This window comes from Oxyura jamaicensis, chromosome 4 (genome assembly GCF_011077185.1).
Source record: "Oxyura jamaicensis isolate SHBP4307 breed ruddy duck chromosome 4, BPBGC_Ojam_1.0, whole genome shotgun sequence".
Taxonomy (NCBI): Eukaryota; Metazoa; Chordata; class Aves; order Anseriformes; family Anatidae; genus Oxyura; species Oxyura jamaicensis.
In genome coordinates, this window is record NC_048896.1 from 1558112 (window position 1) to 1582274 (window position 24163).

General features: G+C 39.4%; 1 protein-coding gene across 3 annotated transcripts in view; it reads right to left on the minus strand.

Annotated features, from left to right (window-relative positions):
- The window catches only part of LOC118165734 (fibronectin type-III domain-containing protein 3a-like), a 44856-nt gene that overhangs the window by 9170 nt on the left and 11523 nt on the right, over positions 1 to 24163 (minus strand). The window contains exons 3-15 of one of the 3 annotated variants that reach the window (XM_035323967.1): positions 17897 to 18032; positions 13797 to 13872; positions 12497 to 12573; positions 8352 to 8583; positions 6786 to 7058; positions 5368 to 5423; positions 4062 to 4216; positions 3739 to 3798; positions 2600 to 2738; positions 1593 to 1646; positions 790 to 911; positions 532 to 706; positions 207 to 293 (exon numbers count right to left, since the gene is read on the minus strand). In XM_035323967.1, coding sequence (XP_035179858.1) covers positions 207 to 293; positions 532 to 706; positions 790 to 911; positions 1593 to 1646; positions 2600 to 2738; positions 3739 to 3798; positions 4062 to 4216; positions 5368 to 5423; positions 6786 to 7058; positions 8352 to 8583; positions 12497 to 12573; positions 13797 to 13872; positions 17897 to 17992 — 1602 coding nt within the window. In that variant the 5' untranslated portion in view covers positions 17993 to 18032. Of the gene's footprint in view, positions 1 to 206; positions 294 to 531; positions 707 to 789; positions 912 to 1592; positions 1647 to 2599; positions 2739 to 3738; positions 3799 to 4061; positions 4217 to 5367; positions 5424 to 6785; positions 7059 to 8351; positions 8584 to 12496; positions 12574 to 13796; positions 13873 to 17896; positions 18036 to 24163 lie in introns of all 3 variants that reach the window. The other 2 variants (XM_035323966.1, XM_035323968.1) reach the window with 2 other exon arrangements.

A 24163-nucleotide genomic window follows, 5' to 3' on the forward strand; every position in this document is an offset into this window, starting at 1 on the left:
GAGAACACATAAGCAATTGATTTCATGACAGGTAATACACAGCTAGCTGATTTACAAAATTCTTCCATGCAAACAAAACCAAACACACAAGAATTGCAGGTTAACTTCTCCAGACTCCATGAAAAGTGTTTTAGCTACACAGAAATGCTAAACCCCCTGAAACGCATACAGTCATAATTAAATTAGAAATAAAATATAGTACAAACCCTGAACTTATAGGATGTACTCCTCCTAAGATTTCTTAAAGTGCATGCAAGTTCATCTCCATTGTACTGTGGTTGGAAACCATAACCCTGTAAAGGAGGAAAAAAAAAGAACAAATGCAGACACTAATTTTCCATGAGAAAACAACAAAAAATATTAGACTTTTTTTAACTGGAACTTCACCTTTGTTTCATAAATACATGCAGTACTTGCCAACTGTTGCGCTATTTTGCATCATTTTATTTAGAAGTAACACATAGGGTTCAATTTTTATTACGCACTACTGCATATCAAGCTTTTACCCACGCAATAAAAACCAGCACTTACGGAACCTTCTTCCTCCATGTCTAAACTGTAAGTGAGAGAGTCATCTGAAGACACCCCGTGGGGTGGGCTCCACTTCAATGACAGCCAGGTCACTCCTGCTTCAACGAGCACGGGGGGCGCTGGGGGTGGTGGGACAATTCCTGCTGTGTAGTACGTCACTGTCTCGCTAAACCCACTGGAAACATATTTTTTAGAAAGTTAATGACGGCAGATGTAGCTGTTGAGAAAATGAATGATATTATAAATTGCATTCATTACCTCATTCCAATATCGTTTTTAGCAGCTAGTCTAAGTGAATATTTTGTAGAAGGAGAGAGTTTGGTAAGTTTATACTGCTTCAGATGCCCGTAGTAGCATTCTTTGAAGGGTCCATTCTTCCCCTTTAAAAAAGTGAGAACAACCTGAGCAACTTTTTGTACTGGGACTGTATGCTCTCTGCTAAGGTCAGTTTCTTCACCTCTAACTTTTCCTAAATTTTGTTTCACAATTTTAATAACAATTAAAAAAATAACTGGAAGCCTTAAGAATGTAAAAAACTCATGTCACCAGGGTCACACTGAGTATGCCTGCTAGCAATCCTGAGTGTTCCAGATAATAAAACACCGCGTTGATTGAGATGTGATGATTTTTTAGTGCTGGAGTGTGACAAAATGGTCATAAATAAAACTGCAATTGAGAACAAAACACACTTTTGAAGTTTTTAATCATTTCGGAATACATTTCTGTAATAAGTTCAAAATTTGAGTGGTATTTATGACAGCTACTGAGATACAAGCCAAACAATCAGCCATTTAAACAAAGCATAGGAATTAATACTCTGAATGACAAGAACCAAATGCGGAAGCTTTGCACTATCCTCTCAGAGGATCTGAAAGGATTATCTACTTGAATTGCAATACTGGCAATTTGATTTAAGCTTTTTCACTGGCTAGTCACTTTAAAACTGTCTCGACAGTTGCACCAAAATAGTGGATGTACCTAAGCAGAAAGTATTTTTAGGTATAATTGGCCTAGAGATGCCATTATGACTTTTTTTTTTTTTCCACTAGAAAAGGGCTTACCTCATCCCATTCTAAAAGAAAATTAGTTATTTTGGAACCATTGTCATTTGAGGACTGAAAATAAAGAAACAATGAAAAAAGTTAAAATCAAATGATTGAACTTTACACATACATATTGCATGCTAAAACAAAGCATTTTAAGAATTGAATATATATATTCCCACCGCCTTCCAAAACGTAACCATTTAGTGTACAGCTGGAAGGAGTCTGCAAGAGGCATACAGACCAGCCCTCTTTTTCCACAAAGACACTTCTGATAACCTGGAACGCTACTGTGGGCACAGACACACGTACTCAGTAAAGCGAACTAGACAGGGTAAGCACTGGCAGCTATTTCAATTCCTTGTTCCTGGTGGCCCTCCGAACTGTTACGCTAACTATATTAATTTTGATAGTTTATAATATGAACTTCTAAGCATTCAGACAAGCAACATTTTTGTTTTCTATGACACACAAATGGGAACTTTCTGTCCTTCCTAAGTATAGATACAAATAATTTAACTGATGTTATTCATTTATAAACCATTCTTTCCAGGTATAAGCATAGTCATAAGAAAAACATGAAATGACAATAAAATATAGTTACCAAATCTTCATAGGTTATACTGTATATATTCAAAAAATTACATTCAAAAGTTAAGGTAGAAACTAGACAAAGATATTCACCATGAGTTGGTTCGAGTAACTAACATTATAATTCCTGAATTATTTTAAGTCGTATCTATCCAGGAACTCCACCCAAAAGTGTCAATTCTCTATCCTTTCTTATGCTGCCATTCAAGAATAAAACTTTCCTATGGAACAGCCGTTCATACTTAGAGAGACCTGCTACCAATTCTATCATACTAAAGTGATATGCAAAACAATAAGGAAGCAGTAAAGGAAATAGGAAGAAGCGATCATGGTTTCAGCCTTCAGCCTTAGCCAAACAACTTAAAAGCCAACACCTAAAATCCACAAGTTATTGATAGAGCTAATGTAAACATGCCATACATTAGTCTACTTACCTTCCACTGCAAACTCAGGCTGTTTTTGGTTCTGTTAATTAGCTTCGGGGCAGCTGGACAATCTGGCTCACAACTTTCTGTAGTGAAGCTCACTAATTCTGAAACGGATTCTTTTATCGAACTGCTGGTTGCTGAAACTCTGAACACAGGACAATTAATTACGTTATTGCATTCATTAGCAACTGAAAATTTAAGGAAAAACTGGTCAGCTTGAGAAATTTACTTAATTGCAAATTGTGGTTACAGCAACAAAACCAGAATGCCTATGCTATTGGAAAAAGTTCCCAAAGACACTGATTCCAAAAGACAGTAATATCATGCCTTTTCAGCCAAGAATGAAAAAGCCAAGTCTGAGTTTATGATCTTACTCCAGGTTCCAGGAACTGATGTTCCCATCAGAAATGCTACTGACCATACCATGCTCAGCAGGTGTGTACTGACAGAACAGGGTGATGGAGCTCGCATGTGGACACTTACCACGTGGAGCCTTCTAGATCAATATCCTTAATTTACAATTATTTTGAACTAATAACTAGTGAGGAATCCTTTCTATTGTTTGTATTTTGACAGAAACAATGTGCCAATCTGTGTGTCTCTTGACAAAAAGAACAAGTCTATTTAGACATCTCTGTAGGCCTCTGGCCTCCAAGAAACATGACCGAGATCATTCACAGAAGTGTTCTTTTCTAATCATCACAGTGAGAGGGCGGACTGCATTTTACTCTGTCACAGTGGAGATATTTTAGTGATGAAATACACATGGGAGGCATGATGAAAACTACAGCAAGTGTTACCAAATGGTAACAGAATACCTGACTTGAAATGAACCTTTTCACTGAAAAACCTTGAGACTGAATGTGGACTACACTTACCACAACATTTCAGTGTAATTGTTCAAATGGGACAGGATCTCTGGGACAGTTTTACTCACTTATGCTTGTTTTTCAAGAGCAATGTTTCAAGACACTTTAATGGAGCTGGGGAAAGAATTAGATAGCAACAGTAATGTCCACAGCTCTGTTATTTTGTGCTCGATATTCCTCAAATAGTCTGTGACCACACCCTTTTCATGAAGCTAGAATGATTTTGTGATTAACATATGAAAAACAACATAAAGTATTCCATTTCCAACAACATACCTGACATGGTAATCAGTTGCTGGTCTGAGATCAGGAAGTGTAATTGTTAATTCTTCCCCCCTGTGGAAAGGGAGATAAAAGAAAGTTACAGCTCTCCCTTATAGATTAAAGGACAAAAGCTTAATGAAAAGCAAAACCATCTAGCGCACATTTAATTTGCAAGTTTTCCATTGTCCACGTAACTCATACTGACATTACTTAAATTTATTTCACGTGAAGTACGTAGGTCTGCAAGTCAACAAACAGCTCCTGATAAAGAGATTGCTGATTGGTTAATGTTTTTAAACATCGGTATTGTGCTTAAATGAAGAAACTAAACTTACACATAGACAGATTTAAATTTTCCATTTTTACCACTGTTGGATATTGCTACTTCAAATGTAAATGCTGCTGGACTATGACTATGGCTCTCTCCATTCTGTGAACTAACTGGGAGATTCCAGGACAGAACGGCTGATCTTGCTTGTATATCAGAAACCTATTAAAAGCATAAATAATGCAAGTAAGTTTGCTTTCTGTAATAAAAGGTCAATTAGTCAATAACATGGTGTTGCTAGCTTGCCCATGAAGTTCCTCACTGGAGGAATTCTTTACCTTTGTCATGGAAATACTGAGTAATTATTTGAATTTACTTTATTTTGTTTTCACTTCAATTATTACACTAAAGGATTTCCCTTCAGACACGATAACCTTGCTTATAGACACGTTACGTTGTTTCAAGGTACGAAGAGAAAATTTGTATTTCACCTGCACTGTTTGCATCATTCATTTGGAGCAAATTTTCAGATCTGGAGTCTTCAACACTGGCACCAGATGTACATTTAGGCACAGTTTCTTAACTTTCTTAACTCTATTACAATTCCTTCAGTCAACCTTAACACGTAACCACTGATCTGGATGATAACAAGATTTGGTCTGAGCAAGTTTCTCTGACATAATAATCAACGTAGCCTTTTGATGGCATTAAATACAGATGTCAGAGGCAGCAGTGAAAACATATGACCATAAGAATGCCTGAAAGGCCAGAGAAAAACAAAACAAAAAAACAACAAAAAATAATCCATGCTCAACATATAGATAACGCAAAGAAGAGTTTCATTAAACGTGCTTGAGATCAAAAATTGCTGCTTATTTAGCCTTTAGACATTTAAATGTCTGTCATCAGATTCCAACGTCCTAAATAGTCTGTAAACACTCAAATATTTGCTCCGATTTCTAAACATAACACAAAAAGATGAGCTGTTTTTGTAAACTGTATTCCCAGTATCTGAAATCATCTATGCTGAATGAAGAATGGTTCAAAGAGCGAATAGGCTGCCATTAGTTTAGCATGCCCTTTGCCTGCCAGGTGCTAAAGTTCTTATCAATACACACGACAACATCAACAGTAGGTATTGCCTTGGCTTACAGACTGGGAAAATGAGCCAGACTATTTCAGAAAGATGAGAAAAAGTAGGTTTCTATATGATGGTTGCCCTTTCCCAGGTACAAACCCTTACAACTAAAATACATTGTTTCTATTAAAAAAATAAACCATTAAAGAAAAGAAAAAGTGATCAATGAGAAAGATACATCTTGTTTAATAGAAAATATATCCACAAAATAATGGTGTTAAAGGATAATACTTACTACTGGCTTGCCAATGCTTAAGTGAGTATCGTATTTCTTGGATTCTGAGTCAGATTCTGAAATTTCAAATACGAAACAGATTAGAGAAAACCTCAAGAGTGAAAAACAGTCTGTTACAGAAATGCCACCACAAGATGGAGTTCGCTTCATTAAGAGCTTAACAATAGTACTTATTGTGCAAAGAGTGAGTTTCCTCTGTTTGTTTTGGCTGCAGGATGGTTAGAAACATGAACTATCCAAAACTAACAGTGTTACAAAAACCCTTTTAGTACATCCTGCACAAAGGGTATATTTTCCTAATCTGAGCATTAGTGGATTTTCTTTGATAACACAAACACATTCCTCTAAAAACGAAAGGTGTTTAAAAATGACAATAAGATCTTATCTTGCTATTGTATGTGCTGTTCCCTGAACTTCCATTGCAAACCACTTGCTCTGGGTATAACTTGTAAGAAGCCTAATCAAAACTGTGTATTAGAAATACCTACCGGTATCCAAAGGTTGACACCTGTAAACTGAATCCTATCTTTAAATTGTCCATGTTGAACAATTCAGGATTTTTTCAAAGTAAGTTTGCATTGAGACAAATCTTTAATCAAGAACGTCTTTAGTCCCTGAAACAAGTTGGTTAAAGCTTTCACCTCTATTTACTTCCCCTGACAAAGTCAGATATTTGTTTTATCTCTGCAACTGAAGAGTTAAATACAATAGTGACAGGGATGAGGACTACATCTTACAGCCTAAAAAGACCATTTACTTTAGGACACCCGCCCACCCACCACTAAGAGATGCACAATTATTTACGGAATCGTGATAAGAAACCATTTGCATATCAGGGACCATGGTTCAAACCTGAAACCATTTACACAAGGCATTTTGGTATACGCAAGTCAATAGCCATAAGCTGTTAGAAAGCTCAAACGTTTATTTCAGCAAAAATAATGAACTAAAACTACAACTGCTCAAGCAGCAACCTGGGAAGACAGTTGCTCAAACCTTCATATCTCTCCAAGTTTTAAGGAACTCCTAGTTAGCCAAAACGTTATGACAAAGAGTAACACCAAGGGTCATTGTAAGGTATACAAGTACCAGCAGTTCGTTCTCACTTGGAATATTGATCAGAGTTCCAGGTCAGAAAAGACAGAGCCCTAAGAAGCTTAGAATTAAATCTTATTGAAGACCTTATTTGATAAATCTCAAATGATAAAACTTGACATTACCGTAATGTCTTGAGGAAAAAAAGATCTAAACATAACAAAAAGTATATCAGGCTTTCTCTAATCCCAAGTAGAAGAAACTTACAAATTCAGTTTCTGTAGAGACCGTTTTGGAGTAAGCTTTTCACATCTGCTACAAAATAAGCTAGTATTATTTATTTATTTATTTATTTATTTATAAGCCTTTTCAATCCAACTTACCTCCCATCTCTGCATCTGGACTGCCCTTTGTTTTTCCTATCTGCTTCTGCTTTAGTGGTCCTCCTGTCCCTGGCTGTCCCTTTCCATTTCCATTCTGAATTGCTGCACTGGAAGCGTTATTAACTTTATGTGGTGAAGATGGAGGACTGTTAAGCTTATTGTTAGTATGACCACTAGCTTGTCTGTCTTTTAGTCTTTTCTTCAGATGTTCTTGCATTTTGAGACTCCTTTCATCTCGCTGAATAAAGTTTGTCCTTCCATGAGAACGAGGTTCTACAAAGCAAAGGAGAACTTATTTCATCATTCTGTACAATTCATTTGACAACTGAGAAAGGCTCTACAAATCAGAAGAAGAACTACAGTACAACTGGAACTGAAAAAACATGCAACTTGACTGGGCTGATGCAAGTTTCTGGACGGCACTCAAATTAGCATATGAGTACAAAGATCAGGTAGTAGGAGAAGAATAGCAGCTGGAAGTTTAATTCTTGTCTTGAAACACCATGTTCATTAAATGCTACAACAAAACACAAAAATATCTGCAGGCAAATTTCCATTTCTTCTATTTAACCCAGATCCAAATTACTGAATTGATTCTTCATATTTTTTTCACAAATTGAGTTTAGATTTTTTTCTTGTTGTTTCCAATTTAATTCTTCACACAACTATATTTTGTTAGTTGCTCTAGATTAGGCCTCAGAGTTGCCTTTCTTCCCCTGATGCAACCCTGTATTCATACTTTCAAAAAAGCATAAGCAACTTTAGGACCCAAACGAACATTTTGTAGCTTAGGTGCTACTACTTTACCCTAGACATTAGCTGAAACTGCTTAATTAACTATTTGAGCTTGATAGAGAGAGAACGATCTTCCCCAGTCTCATCTCTTTCTATGTTAAACGCTTGTTTATATATTAAGGCTTATCGCCTGTTTCAAGTCAGCAGTGATCCCAGTCCTCCAGTGAAATATTGCTTCATTCAACTTTTAGATACAGTGTGCACTTGCATTTCATTCTCCTACGAGATGACTATGATACTTGGTTTATGTATGTTACTGCTTTTTATTTTCTTTCCAGTCAAATTTGGACTCTGTTGAGTGACAAAAAATACATTCACAGATCAAAATTAGATGAATTTTCAAAAAGCTGCATGCCAAGGCTGTGAAAAGCATGGTGGTTTTGGAGAGCACACCTATAGAGGAAGGTAGAAACAATCCTTGGGGCATTTACAACAACCCCCATGTTACAAAAGGGGGCCATTAAAAATATAGAGATTATCGTAACATTTCTAAACTATCCCTTTTGCATTAAATCCTTAAACAGCACAGCAGAAAGTTTAAACTTTAGACAATGATACTTGCGGAGTGCCTTCAGACCAGGCTCCAAGATACTTTAAAAACAAGAGTCCCTTAAGGCACCTCATGAACAGGCGTAAGGTTCAGGGAGGCTAATAACTAGCAGCAACACCGCAGGAAATGTGTGAAGGAGCTACCAACAGAACTGGGTGCCTCAATCCAGAAAAAAAAGTGAAATCACTTCTCGTGTATTGAAACATCACCTGCACTCTCACCTTGTTCTTGAAAAACATGCGGTGGTGGATGCTGGTGAATGAACTGTGGCGGCAGCTCTCCTGTGCCAGGAACCGGAGGGTACACCGGGTGAGGCGGGTGGGGAAGCAGAGCATGGTGATGGTGCATGTAATGTGGCACGTGGGGGGGAGGAGGAGGAGGATGCATGGAAGGATGGAATTCAGCCGAGTGTGGCAACACCACCACTTTACGAACTCCATTTTCTTCCACCACCTGTCAAGCAACGTAAGAAATGAAAACTCAGTACAGAAACAACCCTGTAAATCTTGTACGTTTCATCACGAATCCCGGTGCCTAAGTTCGCACCTGCCATCTGACAGTCGAGGATATACAAACAGAAATGAACCCCAGTGGAAACCCAGCATCTATCACTGGAAGAAACTGAAGTTTAAGGCAGTCAGTTTTAGGAAGCTGAGCCTCACACATCAAAGCGCTAGGCCATCTATACTTTGAATAATGCATACGTTCTTTTAAACAAGTAACGTGAATTGATCAGGGTGCGATTCCTATTCTCCTTGCAGTTAGAGCCAGAAGACCTGCTTTACACCAGATCCAGACTGACAGCACTAGCACACGCACAAGTTGCTGCACGTCACCCCATTTGTGCTACATGTCTGCATACATGTTCCTAGCCTGTGGCAAGTACAAAGTATTACAAGTCAGCTCTGCTGTCTTGCGCTACGATCAAACCCAACTCAAATGTCAAAATATTTCATGTTTGCCACGGGGTAAGAGAACTCAGACAAGGAACCTGTCTGCGCGTCTGAACTCTAGGATAAAAAGCTGCTAACGCTCTAATGCATGGAAATGCTGCTCTGTGTGCGCACACACACAAACACACGCTTCTGAGCACGTCCTAAGCTGGCAACACATAGGCTCCTGCCAGAGCCTACTTCAGCCAGTTACATACATTAATATATCTCAATGCATTCATTTTCTTACGGTAAACTTGAAATACATTACATTTTATACAGTAACTCCCCTACAAATCTTAAAATGAGAAAGGACTTCAGACAGAACTCAGGTTTCAGAAGACAAAGTCAAGCACTAACATCAGAGCAGGATTCACAGAGAGAAATATCAAACAATGATGACACGGTAGTAAAGCTATGCTGCCCAGTTTAGCCTCATCAAACAGGCATCTGGAAAAGACAACCAGAGGGTGAAGTTGACAGGGTCCTTTCTAGAGCTGGTGTTCCTAGCTGTTTCCATCGATGCTGCTTTGTTGTCACCCAGAGGTGAATAAATTCGGATCCTGTGGTTACTATCCATTTTTGCTATCTGAGAGACCAAGTTTTTAGCAGCTACACTTCTGATGGGGTCAAAGGCCTCTGCCCATCAGAGAAATTACCTGGCTCTATTTCAGTTTGCTGCTCTCACCATACAGAAGTGCACTGGCACAACATTCACACTGGAACTTACGAGGAAGTCTGACTCAGAAGCAAACTCGATTGTATTAACCCCTGTTAAAGACAGGCAACAAATGGAGCACTTTCTAGTCTGTCTTCCCTTGCACAGAAAAATTAATCAGGTATGAACAATGTAATTTAGAAAAAAAGTCAGTAATAGAAAAATGTTCAATATTAAAGGCAAATTGACAGTCCAAAATTCATCGAGGCATTTTTCTTAATTGGTTTTAAAATTAGTCTGCAGCTTTGTGCTTCCTTCTCTCTACATCTGTCTTCTCCTCCAAGTTGCACTTAAAAACTACAAATCACAGATGCTATTAGGAAAGGCCTTACGATGTTTTAGTATTAATACAGCGAGGGACCACATAGCCCATGTTGCTGCCTGCAGATGCAAGCAGGGGGGGCATTCCAGATGCAGGCTGGCAAGCAAAACTGAGATGCAAAACCATTTTTTTTCTTATGAAATCTGTAAGGTAAATCACACAAAACAAAATCTGCTGCGAGAAGATCTCAAGTTATTTACGTAGCTGTTACTAAAAAAAATACAAAACTCACATTTTCAGGCATTTAATGAAAGCACTTTTATGAAAGCAGACCATATGTTTTATCCTTTTAGTTCCTTCAAGATCCTCTCTTAAAGTATGTTTAGCTTGGCTATAAGAAATCACTCCAGCATTTCCTAGTTGGCAAAGAAGGCATTACGGATGTTGAAATATTGCTTATGCCAAAAGTACATTTTGAAAAGCTCCTCAGCAGAAGACAGAGCAAACTAACCAGAAAGCATTCTTCGTAAAGGAAACAGAACGCGTCCACTCACAAACTGCTCTGACAAAGTTCAGCTGTAATATGACCTCAGAGCCAGCTGTATTGCTAACAATTCTTAACAGACTTGAAAAAGGAGAAAAAAAACATTGTAAGAAGTCACTGAAGACCACGTCTCTGCTACACTGAATACAAGTTGTTCTTGGAGCAACGTGGGGGGCTTTTTGGTTTATCAACAGAACTAAATACACCATTTCAAGCACATTACTGTGCATATAACACACGCTTTAATATACGTAAGCCAAAACTCATAGCAAATTTTGCCAGTTATATTAACTCTGCTCTGTGTGTATAGTAAACAAGCAAGCTCATTAGGCCCACTTTCTGGCAGAAGGGATACGTTACTGTACTAAGGCCTGCACGTGATTTTGCAGTCTGAACCTGCTATGTCGCCGTTACCCACTACTGAATCTCCTCATTCCACTTTGGAAGAAACCAAAGTAACTACTTCGGGGTTTCTTCTAACGATTTCTGGAACAGAAAGCTAAAGTCTCATCTGCTGACAAGAATGTTACAAATAACTGATTTAAACTTGGTTTCAAACTTGTCCATCTGTGTCATAATGACCAAGGGAATTAAAACAACAACAAAATAGAAACAACATAAAAAAAACAACAAAACCTTAGTTTCACGTAACAGCTAACACAGAACAAACGTATTTTCCAGTTTGTACACTTCAGCATTTGCCAGTGCTCTGCAAACTGTTTCCACTGAAGACCCAATTTCGTATTGAAGCATAAATTATCTGGGGGAAGCTTTCTCCAGGGTCTGCATGAAAATGCCTATTTATAATAGCAGAAGCACAAACTGCAGAGGCAGCTGTCTGCAGAAAGACAACGGCCTGGGGAACACAAGAACACGGGGTTAACCAGGCTCTCGAGCCTGCTCGGAAACTCCAAGTTCTGAACATTACTAGAAATCAAGAAATCTGTTCTACCCTGCTGGAAAAAAGAAGTTTTTATTTACTTTCCTTTAAAAATTCAATAATTTAAAAGTCCATCTAACTGAACTTCAAATATACCTGACAGGAGTTCAAATACCACACACCGCTCTGATCTGCCTCGACTTAACAAGGCAGAAGAGTGGAAAATCAGTGAGAACGGCAAAGTAAAGCTGGGAGAGAAGCCCAGAGTCCTGCTGTTTCCACAGGCACATGTCCCTAGCATTAACACTCCTGTTCACACTTCTGCTATAATGGCAGAGATTTTACTCACTGTTAGGGAGATCAGCACTGGGAGAGGAAGGGGAAACTTCAATAAATAGGAGTTATATTTGAATAGAGAAATCTGAATTATAGTGAGATACTACAAAGAAATAACTTATGCAGTCTGGAAAAAAAAAACAAATAAAAAGACCTGAAGGATGAAAGAGAGAATGGTACTGGTATGCCATCTCTATAACCTCAGTCTAAGAAGCCCAGGTCTCATATCATAGCATGAACAAGAAGTCCAACTGCTGCCACCAGCTATGTCCTCACCACGCTGCGTCTAGCACAGCCAAGCACGATCTGTACTCACCAGTGCCCTGGTACTCTGCAGTCTACAATCCACAATCTTTCTCATATGCCCTAAGCACTTACTTTCACCCTGGAAACAGGGCTGAAGGCAAATCAGGATGTGCATCCTGCTAATGGAACTCAACAGACAGCCAATTCAGAGCCACCTACTGCCTTACTGGAAGTAACCTTTATGGCCTAGTAACTGTGAAAGAAGAAGAAAAGAAAGAAAACTAGATCGAGGTGAGAGCGCGTACAACAAAGTTAAATATTTGATCAGTTCAATGGAAAAAATGAGAGCTGCTTTTACCAGCTGTTATAGATAAAATAATCAATAGCTTTATTGTTAAGAAGCCACACCCACAAACATACTTAAATATGAGAATAAATTAACATTTACCTGAGATACGTAACCGGGAGGCACAAAAATAGGCGGCATAGAACCATTTGGTGACATCATAGGAACATGTGCTGGACCTGAGAAGTAATAAGGTGCCACTTTTAAACAAACAAGGCTTTTACAGGCTCGAGACACCTGCTTTCCAGAGTGGTGGATGGTATCTCAAAAGCCAGCAACCAGACCCAGCTCCACAGTTATGGAACTTCTTTCAGACAGGCAGGTTTAGAAGCAAAGCTTCAACAATCCAGTAAAAAATCACTCAGGAGAGAGACTTAAATAATAAGACTGAGCATTAAGAAAAAAAAAGGAAACCAAAAAAACCTGCACCAACTTTTCATCAAGAAAAATAAGGCAATGTGTCTCACCACGGGTAACTTAAAGCCTATTTTGAATGTGAAAATAAGTAGGATTTAATAACTTTCTGGAAGCATCCAAAATTTTAGTGCCTAAGTGTGGCTGTGCCTTCATTTTTACAAAAAGCACAGATTAGACATATCCCAACCACCACGCTTCTACAGCCAGTACTATTTCTGTAACTGTACAATGACGAGCAAAGATCAACTTTGGTTCTCATCTTGTAACACAATTACTACAGTAACGTTGACAACTAGTCAACAATTTTTCATTTATTTTTAACATAAAGATATGTTATTTTTCACTTCAGGCTGAAAGGTTTTACTCCTCTCTGGGACTTGATCAAAGCAGAATGGACACATTTTATATAGTATCGTTTGAAATGGTGAAAAGGATCCCTAAAATGGAAGTACTGATAAATTCAACTTGACTTACAGGAGATATTTTGAACCAGCCTCAGATTTGCAGTCCTGTCACTTACCCAGCCACTAAAAAGCAGTTTGAGGCCACACACAGGCAGTAGTGATGCTTCCCTCAATGTTAACAAACTGCTAATACTGCTACCTTACCTCGAAGCGAGATCACACGGCACATATTAAATTTGTTTAAAATAGTCTGGATTAAATCTCACAAATTCGTGTTAAGAGCCTAAGAAGGATCATTATAGGATCTTATCTATATCCTATAGATATTCAATCATTAAAAGAGCTGTTGAAATGCCAACCTTTTAAGAGTTACTAGCAAGGTCTGCAGAGATGCAAGGAAGCCTGGCAATTTCTCAGTGCTGTCTTATTTGTGCTCTAAGTACAAACTGAAAAAACCTGATTTATTACGTTGTGGGACACATAAAAACACATCTGACATTACGGAAAAATTCTAGTAGTAATTTTAAGACATTTGCAGAGAGTAAGAATATTTGTACTGAGTACTTCAGTGTTTCCTTTACCTTGAATACACTGAATGTGTCCATCTTCAGTTGTAATTGTAAATGTTTCACCCGGGTTTACCTGCACAAGAATAACCTGTAAAAAGCAAAATATAAAGCAGCTGGGTTTGTATTTATTTTTTATTTTTAAAGATCAATTAGAGGAAAAATATAATCATTTTATTTATACCTACGTGTTTGATTAGAACGAAAGAGGTTCTGGCAGCCTTAAGAGATTAAAAGACAAATCGAGGTAGAATGAAATTTCCTCCTACTTTGATATAAATTGCTACCAGCAGTGCTTCTATTGATACACCTGAAATAATCGTGTATTTATTTTCTGTATTTTCCATGCTGCTGTATATTCTTTTTTCTGAATCAATAACTGACCTGTTACTCACTTTGCTTTCTGAGTTTCGCCTATGAGAATACTTCAGTTCCAGGGCTAAGCTGGCAAAAATCAGGACTACACAAGAAGAAATAGGTGCTTTGTGAAAAAAGCAGCCACATTTTCTCATCGATAGCATACTGGTATGTATTTTGACAATGTATTTCCTCATGGTATCAGCTAATTTAACAGAAGCATAAGGTCCTTTGGGGGTGGAGGAAGAGGGAATGAGGTGGTAAAGCAGATCATGCCTACCGCCCTGCAGCTCCTGAAAGATCAGATGTAATTTCTCATGTCTGTGTGATCCTGTAGCTAACGAAACGCGACTTACAGTGCGGGTCACCGAGTCCATGTGAACAAGAGCATACTCACTGTCACACAAATCAGGGTGGACATCTGCCAGTATCGTTCCTCTGGCAGTCCAGATTATCAATTCACTTGTGCTGGACCAGACAAACTATCGCCTCATTCTACGCAGCACGTGCATCAGACTTAGTGTGAAATTTTGGCAACCATGCTGCAGTTTTACCGTAACATTGATAACTTCACTACAAGAACTTTACAGTGAGATTCTACTGTATTGCAGGTCTAATTCTTCAGTACAACGGGGGGGTTGGCCACGTAAAAAGAGCAAAGTTACAGAGTCAAAATTCCACCCTGGTGATGGTCAGCACATTTGATCTACAAATTGAAATAAAATACATTTGTAAATGTATTTTAGAATGCAAAAGAACACCAACCCCACTCCGGTGAGTTCACAGTAGGAGAAATAATTCTACTCTAGGTAGGTAGCTTGCTTCTGGACAAAAGTAGGACACCAAATGCCCCTGAAATAGTAGTCATTTGGCCAGCCAGCTATATTTATTATGGCTCCGCAAGGAGGACAGAAGAAGGTAATAATTAAAAAAAGCCATAATCGAAACACTGAAACATAAGATCTGTCATTTCCGTGTACTAGTAAATATGTAACTTTACTAAAATTCTAGAAGTAAAGAAAGAGATGCAATGTTAGTTATTTTTTTTAAGGAAACAAAACTGGCAATAAGGGGCTGGGAATTTGCCAGAGCACAAAGAAGAAGCAAAACCAAGGTCTGCATTAAAGTACAGCTGCTGGAGAAAGACACACCAGGGGACAGAACTCCCCAGGCAGGTATTAAACCTCAGAGCCACTCTCATCTGCATGGACAGGAAAATTCAGAGGCAGGAAAGGAATCCTTTTAGAAATTCAGAGCCTCTGCACAGGTCAGAGCTTCGGAAGAAGTTCAACGAACTGAAGTTCAGGAAGCTATTAACTGAACTCAGTGAAAAGAATCACAAGTGGTGTAATCACAGGACTGCAGAGCAGTTCAGAGCCTGGAATTTCAGGAACGCATAGGGCAGTGTCTTGGAGGAATGACTCACTCTAATTAATGAAGCAAAAGCAGTTCCATCTACCTTCCATCAAGGAAAATTTCCAGGAAGCTCGAGTGTTTCTACAGCCGGCCTAAGCCAAGCTGGAGGCCAGACTAGTGCTAGCAGCCCCAGTCATGTCAACACCCTCAGGTGTCCCACATACCCATTTCAGAACTAGTGGGATCAACACAGTTTGAAAGCTCTTTCAAAGCACTGGTCAGGGGTTTGCTTTTGGCAATTTTTCACACACTTTCCACTGCTGAAGTTTTTTTCAGAACAAGAAATCCTTCCAGAAAATTTCCAAATTACTTCTACTTTATGGGAAATGAAACTGATGAACGGGATGCTGCATCTGACTGAAGTGACTTGTGGAAGGGCACAAAATTTATTTCTGAAGACAAAAACTCTGTAATGCTTTATAATTAGCCTATCCTCTGTGGCACAGGCAACAAATAATTAAAAATCATCTGCATTAATAAATTAATACTCTACTTGAAAGCGAGTTTGTGGCTCAGCAGTCTCTCTACACAAAAGTGCAGCAAATGAGCAGCAAGCGTATTTGTTATGTGACTGAAGGACGGCAATATGATGTAGCTGTTTACATGCAGATGTGCTAGAGTGAGAACCGTTGGCACACTAAATGAAATGACATTCCCACCCCGAAGACAGATGCACCTATGTTCAATTGACAGACTTACTCATTACTTTCAAAATAACTCAATTACAAGGCTTGGAGACTATCAGTTTTCAAGTCCACTCTTCAAATTCCATTTTCCTGTGCATCCCCAACTTTTTTATTTATTTTTTTAAATGCACCCAATTGCAAACAGCCTCCTCTAGGTTCTCAGGACTTCAACAAGCGTCACCTTTGGGGTTATTCAATGCACACTAGTATTTACGCATGGATCTATGCAAAGCCATACTATACAAAACCAGCTATGGAGCTGGTCTCCAATTAGACCTACTTGATCTATTTTCCTTGAGCAACATGAAACATTAGCTACTGAATAATCTCACAGCTGGTCGGTGTCTAAAATTTCATGCTGCTAATGCTAGAACTTCAGAACTAGTTTAGATATTTTATAGCTGTACTTATTTCAAGACACAGTCATTACTGCCAGATACTTAAAGCTATAGATCGATCAGAATAAAAGCAATTAATAATTTTGTCCCTTGCTTCAACAAGTTGATTGTTTAACTTCAGCTAAATAAAGCCTTCAAATTTATGTTTTGCTATTCCTGCCAACAAATAGACAGTCAGCTATTTAAACAAACAAGCAAAACCCCCTATGCTCTCCTACAATGTTTGTAGCTGCTGGAGCTGGGGAAAGATGCTTCTTAAATCAAGATCCAGTGTTAAAACATCAGGATGTCCGTAATATTTCTGAACACACACAGAAAATCTACCTCCAAAGAAGGGAAAGACAACTCAGCATTTGTAGTACAAGGCAATTGACTTTGATCTCCAAGCAGTAAATTCACTTCAAGTTTACTAACAACTTGCACAAGCTTGTACTTCAGTCAAATAATTTTGCTTTCAACTTGTCTGTATTTCTAACCATAGCAGGTACTTCTGAAGGCTTGTGTCCAATAAAATTCTAAAGTTTCACTATGTATACTCAGGTTTCACCAGTGCACTCTAATTATTAATGAAGGTTCTTAGTATCAGGAAACTAGAGGTCTTCTTTCCTCTCCTCTACATTTCCCTGCAACAGACTTCTCAGTTTAGAGCACTGCAGCCACTTTCTAATATTTATAACTTTGAATGAGCTTTAAGAAGAGCCTTCACACCCTTAGTTTTATTAAATATTAAATCCAGATAAAAGATTTTCCTTTTATTCTTTTTATTTTTTTTTAAATATACTCACTTCCATGAGTACAAAATATTCCTTTCAATTCACAATCTTCTCATACTTCCACTGCAGAAGCATTGAATGATTTTCTTCCTCTGCATAATTAACACGTCTATTTTACTGCCAACATCAGTGCTGAGAACCATATGCTTTTCACAGAATCCTAGAATAGTTCGGTTTGGAAGGGACCTTAAAGACCATCCAGTTCCAACCCCCCTGCGTGGGCAGGGACACCTCCCACTAGATCAGGTTGCTCAAGGTCCCATCCCTACATGGCCTTGAACACTTCCAGGGAGGGGGCAGCCTTGTAAATGAGTACCCAGTTGCTTTATTTTGCCTCTTCTTCTTTCAAGTATTGTACAAGTTGTACAGCGAGTCATTTTTCTATCTGTTTTGTTTTCTACAGTGTGCTTGTCTGCCAACCTCCCTCCTACCACCGCAGGCACAGTATGACATGAGCTGTATGAAAATGCAGCAGATCGGCTTGCCTGTTGTATGCTGTCCCCATTCACCATATGAGGTAGAAGCGGCACTTCATTCAGTATAGGCGTAGCTTCCAATGGAGGCGGCTGGTCGGCCATCATGTCTGAAAACCGTTCATGGACAATTGCTCACGTTAACCACCTGCTAAAACAAAAGACAGTGCCAATATTAGATTTAAACCTTCCCCTCTCCCCAATAACTGTGCTTTTCAAATACTGTGTTTAAGAAATACTTATCTTTCTTCAAAAAAGGCATTATTTAAATACATATCATGCATAGCTCATTCAACACTGCCCCGAGTGATGAAATCAGCACACAGGTGATGCAACTATACAAAAGCACAGTTTACACTTAAGGAGCACCTTATTCTTAAAATTTGGAGTTACAATTTCTGAACTGGTTACAACTCAAGTTTTAGGCCAAATAATTCACGCACTACACATACATTTCAGTCCCTGTGGTGATTAAAAAACCTGCAATTTCTCCGCTGTTGCAACATGTCATTAATACAGAATTCAGACATGGTGAAAGCAAAGCTTAAGGTAACACAAGAGAGACTAGAGAACTTTGTACTGGAGTCTTTAAGTGATAGAGAAATGCAAATGGAAAAGTGCTGCACAGTTTTGGGCTTCTAGTGAATAATCCATAATTGCAATAAGGCAAAATATAATGCAACTGTTCATGAATTTTTGGTGTATAGTTAATTCAGCATCCATAAAAAGCACAAGATAACAGACTACAGGAAATGCTGACATTTCCTTCTTCCTTCCCATTACCTCCTATAACCCAGACAGAAGACCCAAATGCATTTAGGATATTCCAATTGAATTAAAAAGCAAAACATAAGAACAAAACAGAAAAACACCATCCCACCTGTGCATGAACCAAGTCAGCCTATATACTACTGCTACATCCCTGTTCAGTTCTCTATAGCCAGTATGGAAATGAAAGTATTTGGGAAAAAAAAATAAAACTGATTAATTCTGTACTTGTGGTCTGTATCTTCAGCAGACTAGAAACAGTGGGAAAAATACAGCTGGACTTTCATAATTTCTGCTGGTGTTAACTCGTATCATCCAGGAAGGGTCTGTAATAAAGGTGGCATTGCAAGATTTCTCCTGTATTGCAAGGTAAAGAGGCTGGTAGCATGCAATAGCAAAAACATTCTTTCTTGTTTGCAAGAGCATCTCAAAATAACTGATACAATCGCACAGCCACAAAAGACAGCATAATAAAATACCACCACTGCCAAGGAAACTAGCTTAATTCTGCATACCAACTGTTTTCCGGGTCTGCTCCAGTAACAGAATTTTAAGAGACCAAAGGGACAGGTGCAAAGGCTCAACGTGACTTCCAAAGTTTAAATTTGTATCAGGTTTGTCCTAAATATACCTAACTACCTTAGCATGTTATTTACTTCCTGAATAGAATAATCTTCTGCCTTATTTGCCAGATTTTGAATTACCACCGCCAAGGAAACAAGCTCAACTGACTGTATGCAACTATTCCACTTAAAAATATCCGTACAGTAACGCTGCCAGTCAGTATGCTAAAATTACGGCACTAGTTTCTTCTTCTACAGCTCTTCTATTTTTAGAGGTTTATAGTTAAGTCTTAAGAGAAATTGCTTCCATAATAGGAATTCAGTATACACAAGCAGATTGAAAATATGTTTTATTTTATGTATGTTAAATATATAAAATCCATGTGTGTGTGCGCACACTATCAATTTCTTTCATTTAAAAACCTCAAAGACGACAGAAATTAGCACTTAATATAAAGGGGAAAACCCTTCATCAAAAAGCAACTAAATCTGCATTCAGATGTTCAGCTAACCAAAACAACCAGCTGTAGAAAAACGTGTTCTGAAACAAGCCCTCATGCCACCTGTGACTTTAAATAAACGTTCTGTTTCTGCCCATGTCTCCCACTTGGCTCAGTGCAATTCTCGGAGGCTCCGTCTGCCCCAGTGAGCCGCGCAGCGCAGCTCGTCCAACACCCACGTGCCTTTCAGCATCCCGCATCTGCTGCCGGACTCCACATTTTCACCTACACACACACACACCTCCTGCTTGCTTCAAGCTGTAACTTCGGATGTTTCACACCAAGAACTTCCTCTTCAGATATTTGAAACAAATGTTTTCATATGGTTACTGACAACCTCCTAAAACAGTGAATACTATTTCATGGCAAGTAGTAATCTCCATATGTTAAGAGAAAATGGAAGTACTAGCGTAAATGAAAGCATTTCAATAACCCTTGGGCAGTTTCACCTGACTCAGGAAGCCAACACTTTATGTACAGCTGGGCTCAGATGGCTGCAAGTGACAGAATACGACCAGCAAAGAGGCACAGCCCACTGCATACTGCTTTTTATGATCATTTTTATTTGCAAAGTCCCTCATTTTTTTCTTGTTTTCTTCTCTTCAAGAGCACAGCTTCGTTCCTTGAGAATACTGATAAAGGAGCAGCAAAACACACGGCTGCTCTCAGAGGTACCACTTCTGCTGTTTAACAGGAAGGGGACTCAACCCCAGCATGTTTAACAGCTAAAACTTTTTGATGGAAACAAAGCACCCCCAAACATGATACCAACAGGTTCACCTCCCAAAAGTCTCTGTTTCATTCAAGGAAGGAGATGGTGTTTGGGTAAAAGAAAAGTTATTACAGAGTCAGCACAATTTCCTGAAAAACCAAAGAAGTAGAAATCGATCTTGAAAAGCCATTACTCGCAGCTCCTCTACTGCGAGCCTAGGAGCAAGGCATCTGGCCCTGCTGCCCTCCACAGTCTGGGAAGGGAGCGTCCAAAGGAGGGCTCTGAAGATGGTGAGGGGTCTGCAGGGGAAGACGCATGAGGAGCGGCTGAGGGCCCTGGGTTTGTTCAGCGCAGAGCAGAGCAGGCCGAGGGGAGGCCTCATGGAGGCCGGCAGCTCCCCGACAGGGAGCGGAGGGGCAGGCGCTGAGCTCTGCTCGCTGGGGACAGCGACAGGACCCGAGGGGACGGCACGGGGGAGGGTCAGGCTGGGGGTTAGGGAAAGGTTCTGCACCCAGAGGTGGTCGGGCACTGGGACTGGCTGCCCAGGGCAGTGGTCATGGCCCTGAACCTGCTGGAATTCAAGAAGTGTTTGGACAGCGCTCTCAGACACAGGGCCTGAGTTTTGGGTGGTGCTGTGGGGAGCCAGGAGTTGGACTCGATGGTCCCTGCTGGTCCCTTCCAACTCGGGATATTCTGTGGCTACCTCAGCCCCACACCTCTTAACACGAAAGTAGCAGCAGGGTAAGTAACGCTGCATGGCTGCTGCGAGAGGAGGACAAGCGATGCAGGGGGAGGACAAGCACTGCGAGGGCACAACGGCACATCTGAGAACCAAGAACTGAGCTCCAGCCACAACGCCCATGGCCAACGTGCTACCAAATCAAGACTCACAGTTCCCCTCAAGCTCTGCCCCTGTCCCTAGGCATTCTCTGAACTCTTGGTTTTACCCAGAACCCAAGACAAGTCAGCTTGGACAGACAAATCCAGCCGGTGAGCTGTGTGTGGCCCAAAGGACGAACCGTCTGCAGGCAGAACTGAACCAAAAACCATCTCAGGCCATCTCTGAGGGCTGGTCACTCCTCTCTTGGTAAGAAAGGCTCAGACAGCTATTTTCCAGGGTCTGTGCTTGGCAGTGAGACATTTTAAGTTTATGATCACTACTAACTATCCAAGAGGGCAGTGAGAAACAAACAAACAAAAATATCTGCACTAACAACTCAGTTTGTGTTTATTACGAAGATAAATATGCAAAATTTAAAAATATGGATTAAAAAACAAAAAAAATCATTTCTGGAAGTATCAGGGACTAGACAAATTTTGTCATTTTCCACATTTAAAAGAATACACCGATAGTGAATCGTTACATCAGAGCAGAATTTGGAGATGCATCTCCTGGAGCTCCGTCATCATGCCTTGGATGTTGTTTGAGTCAGCATGGAGCTAAACAGATTAATTTTTAGAAAGGTTATGTTCTGTAAGGGTACTTCTTGCCTGATTCATTTCTTTACAGCAGTTTCTAGTATGCATCAGCTAAAGGTCATTCCCCACCCCTGTTTGGCCTGGAGGGTGGATTTAACCCCATATAGCACAACAGTCATTGAAAAGCAGCATCAGGACCAACCACCTCAGAAACACCCCTTCAAGAAAGGTAGCTCAAGAAAAACACATCTAAAATGCTGAAATATTTTAATTTTACAAAGCTAATAGAATATATGTTAAAATTTAACATAGAGCAGGGTGTACATTCAGCAGCATGTCTGAATTCATTCTAATATCTCAGTTCAGAATAGAAATAAGTGAAAAATGGTTGTGTGCGCCTTTGCAATTGGATTTGCTTCGATACTCTGTAGTAATCACTGACATATAGTTGAATAAGTGTCATCAGTTTGTTACACTGAGGGCTCACATTTGTTTCCGTATTAATTGGATTTGGCTGGATGGCCACAGCCAGAGTTGCAGACGATGGCTCTATGTCAAGGTGGAAGCTAGTGACAAGTGTGACCCTCTGTGCTCTTGGGAGGTGTTTTTCCCGTGGTAGGGGGTGGCACGGGGTGGGCTTTGAGGTCCCTTCCAACTCCCTGCCATTCTGTGATCCTAAGATGAATGTCTCTTTGTTCTAATACCTACAAATATCATTTACCAGACTTCCAGGAATATTAGTTCATATGAAAGTCTTGAAAGATGGATTTCAAAATACTTAATGCTAACAGACTTTAAAAGTAATGTTTTGCTATATCTGGGAATGACAAAGTAGGATATTTAAACCAAATAAAACCAGCTCCTATTTTAGAAGTATACTCTGAGAAGCACCAAGTAATTCAACACTGCCTTAATGTAATATGGTTAATCACGTTAACCATATTCAAAAAAATGCAGGATTTTCCACTGACAGCCTCACACTACAAAGGCTTCTAAGAAAAACAGAAAATCTTAATGACTACCCTTCCAGAAAACAATTACAGTATACAGCGGCTGTGCCTGACCTCACTTCCTGACACAGTAGAAACGCAGAGGCTCTGCAAGACTGAAACATTGGCCTTCCCTTTTCTCCAGCCCAAATTCTTCTCCACCAGTGCTGCAGTCATCCTGGAGCCCGTCCAGCTGCTGAGGATCCGTGCTGAACTCAGTGTTCATTGATTCCTGCCTACTCCCATCTGAAGTCACCGCCTCCCTGATAAAGCAGGGCCCTTATTTACATAAAAATAACTTGTGCTCGCCACACAGCCAAAGCCCAGGTAGCTAACTGGTCTTTAGGATATGCGAGATTCATTCCTTAAGTCTGGGAAACGTCAGGGATTTTCACGAGACATTTTGAAAATGAAATCTCAAATAGTTTCAATCAGAACGTGAAAGAAATACGCAATTCCAGCATATTGGGGTAGCTATCAACAACAGCCTGTGTATGCAGGGCTGGCAATTAACAAAATTTACTAGAACTAACAGAAGTAATGCTTACTGCATATTAGGTTTGACAAAAGGCTAACCGAGCTTTTGTAACGTGCAGCTTGGAATGAAGTGCCACCTTCAACTCACGCCATCACCTCCATCTGAACAATGCAACAGAAAACTTCAAAACTGGAACAGCAAGGGGAAACATTTTTCTCTACAAAGGCACCACGTCCATCTCACCACAGATTTTGGAACAGTTACCAGGAAACACCAACAGCACATCAACAGTTTCACAGGCTTTTTTTTTAAGCAGTAACAATGAATTTGTAGTTATTACATACAGGGTTCATAAAAACAAAAGGCTGTGTATTTATTGTTTTTTATAAGACTGCACAAAATAAGAAAAACTTCACATATTGAAAAATATTTTTATTGGAATTATATCCTTAAATCACACTCATAGAATGAGATTTATTGTGAAAATGTGTAGCAGTATTATATACTTAGCAAGGCTTAGAAATCCTGTTATTTCATGTTAACTTGTTATCCTAGTAGTTTAGAAGTTTCTCTCCAGAAAGGCCTCATACATACACGAATGTATACTAAATGCAGAAAGAGAACACTGTGGGAAGAAATGGGTCAGCTTCATTCCACTTTCCAGAGAAGAAACTGAACAGATTTACTAAACAGTAAGAAAGTTTATAAGCCCACACCGAAGACAGCACAAAGACTGTATTTTTGTCATAGTAAGTGGTGGATTTCATATGAGAAAGTTTCCTATTTCAAGGACCTTATTAATTAAATGGAGCTTTTTTCTTTTAATACAGTAGGCCTGAAGTAGAAAGAA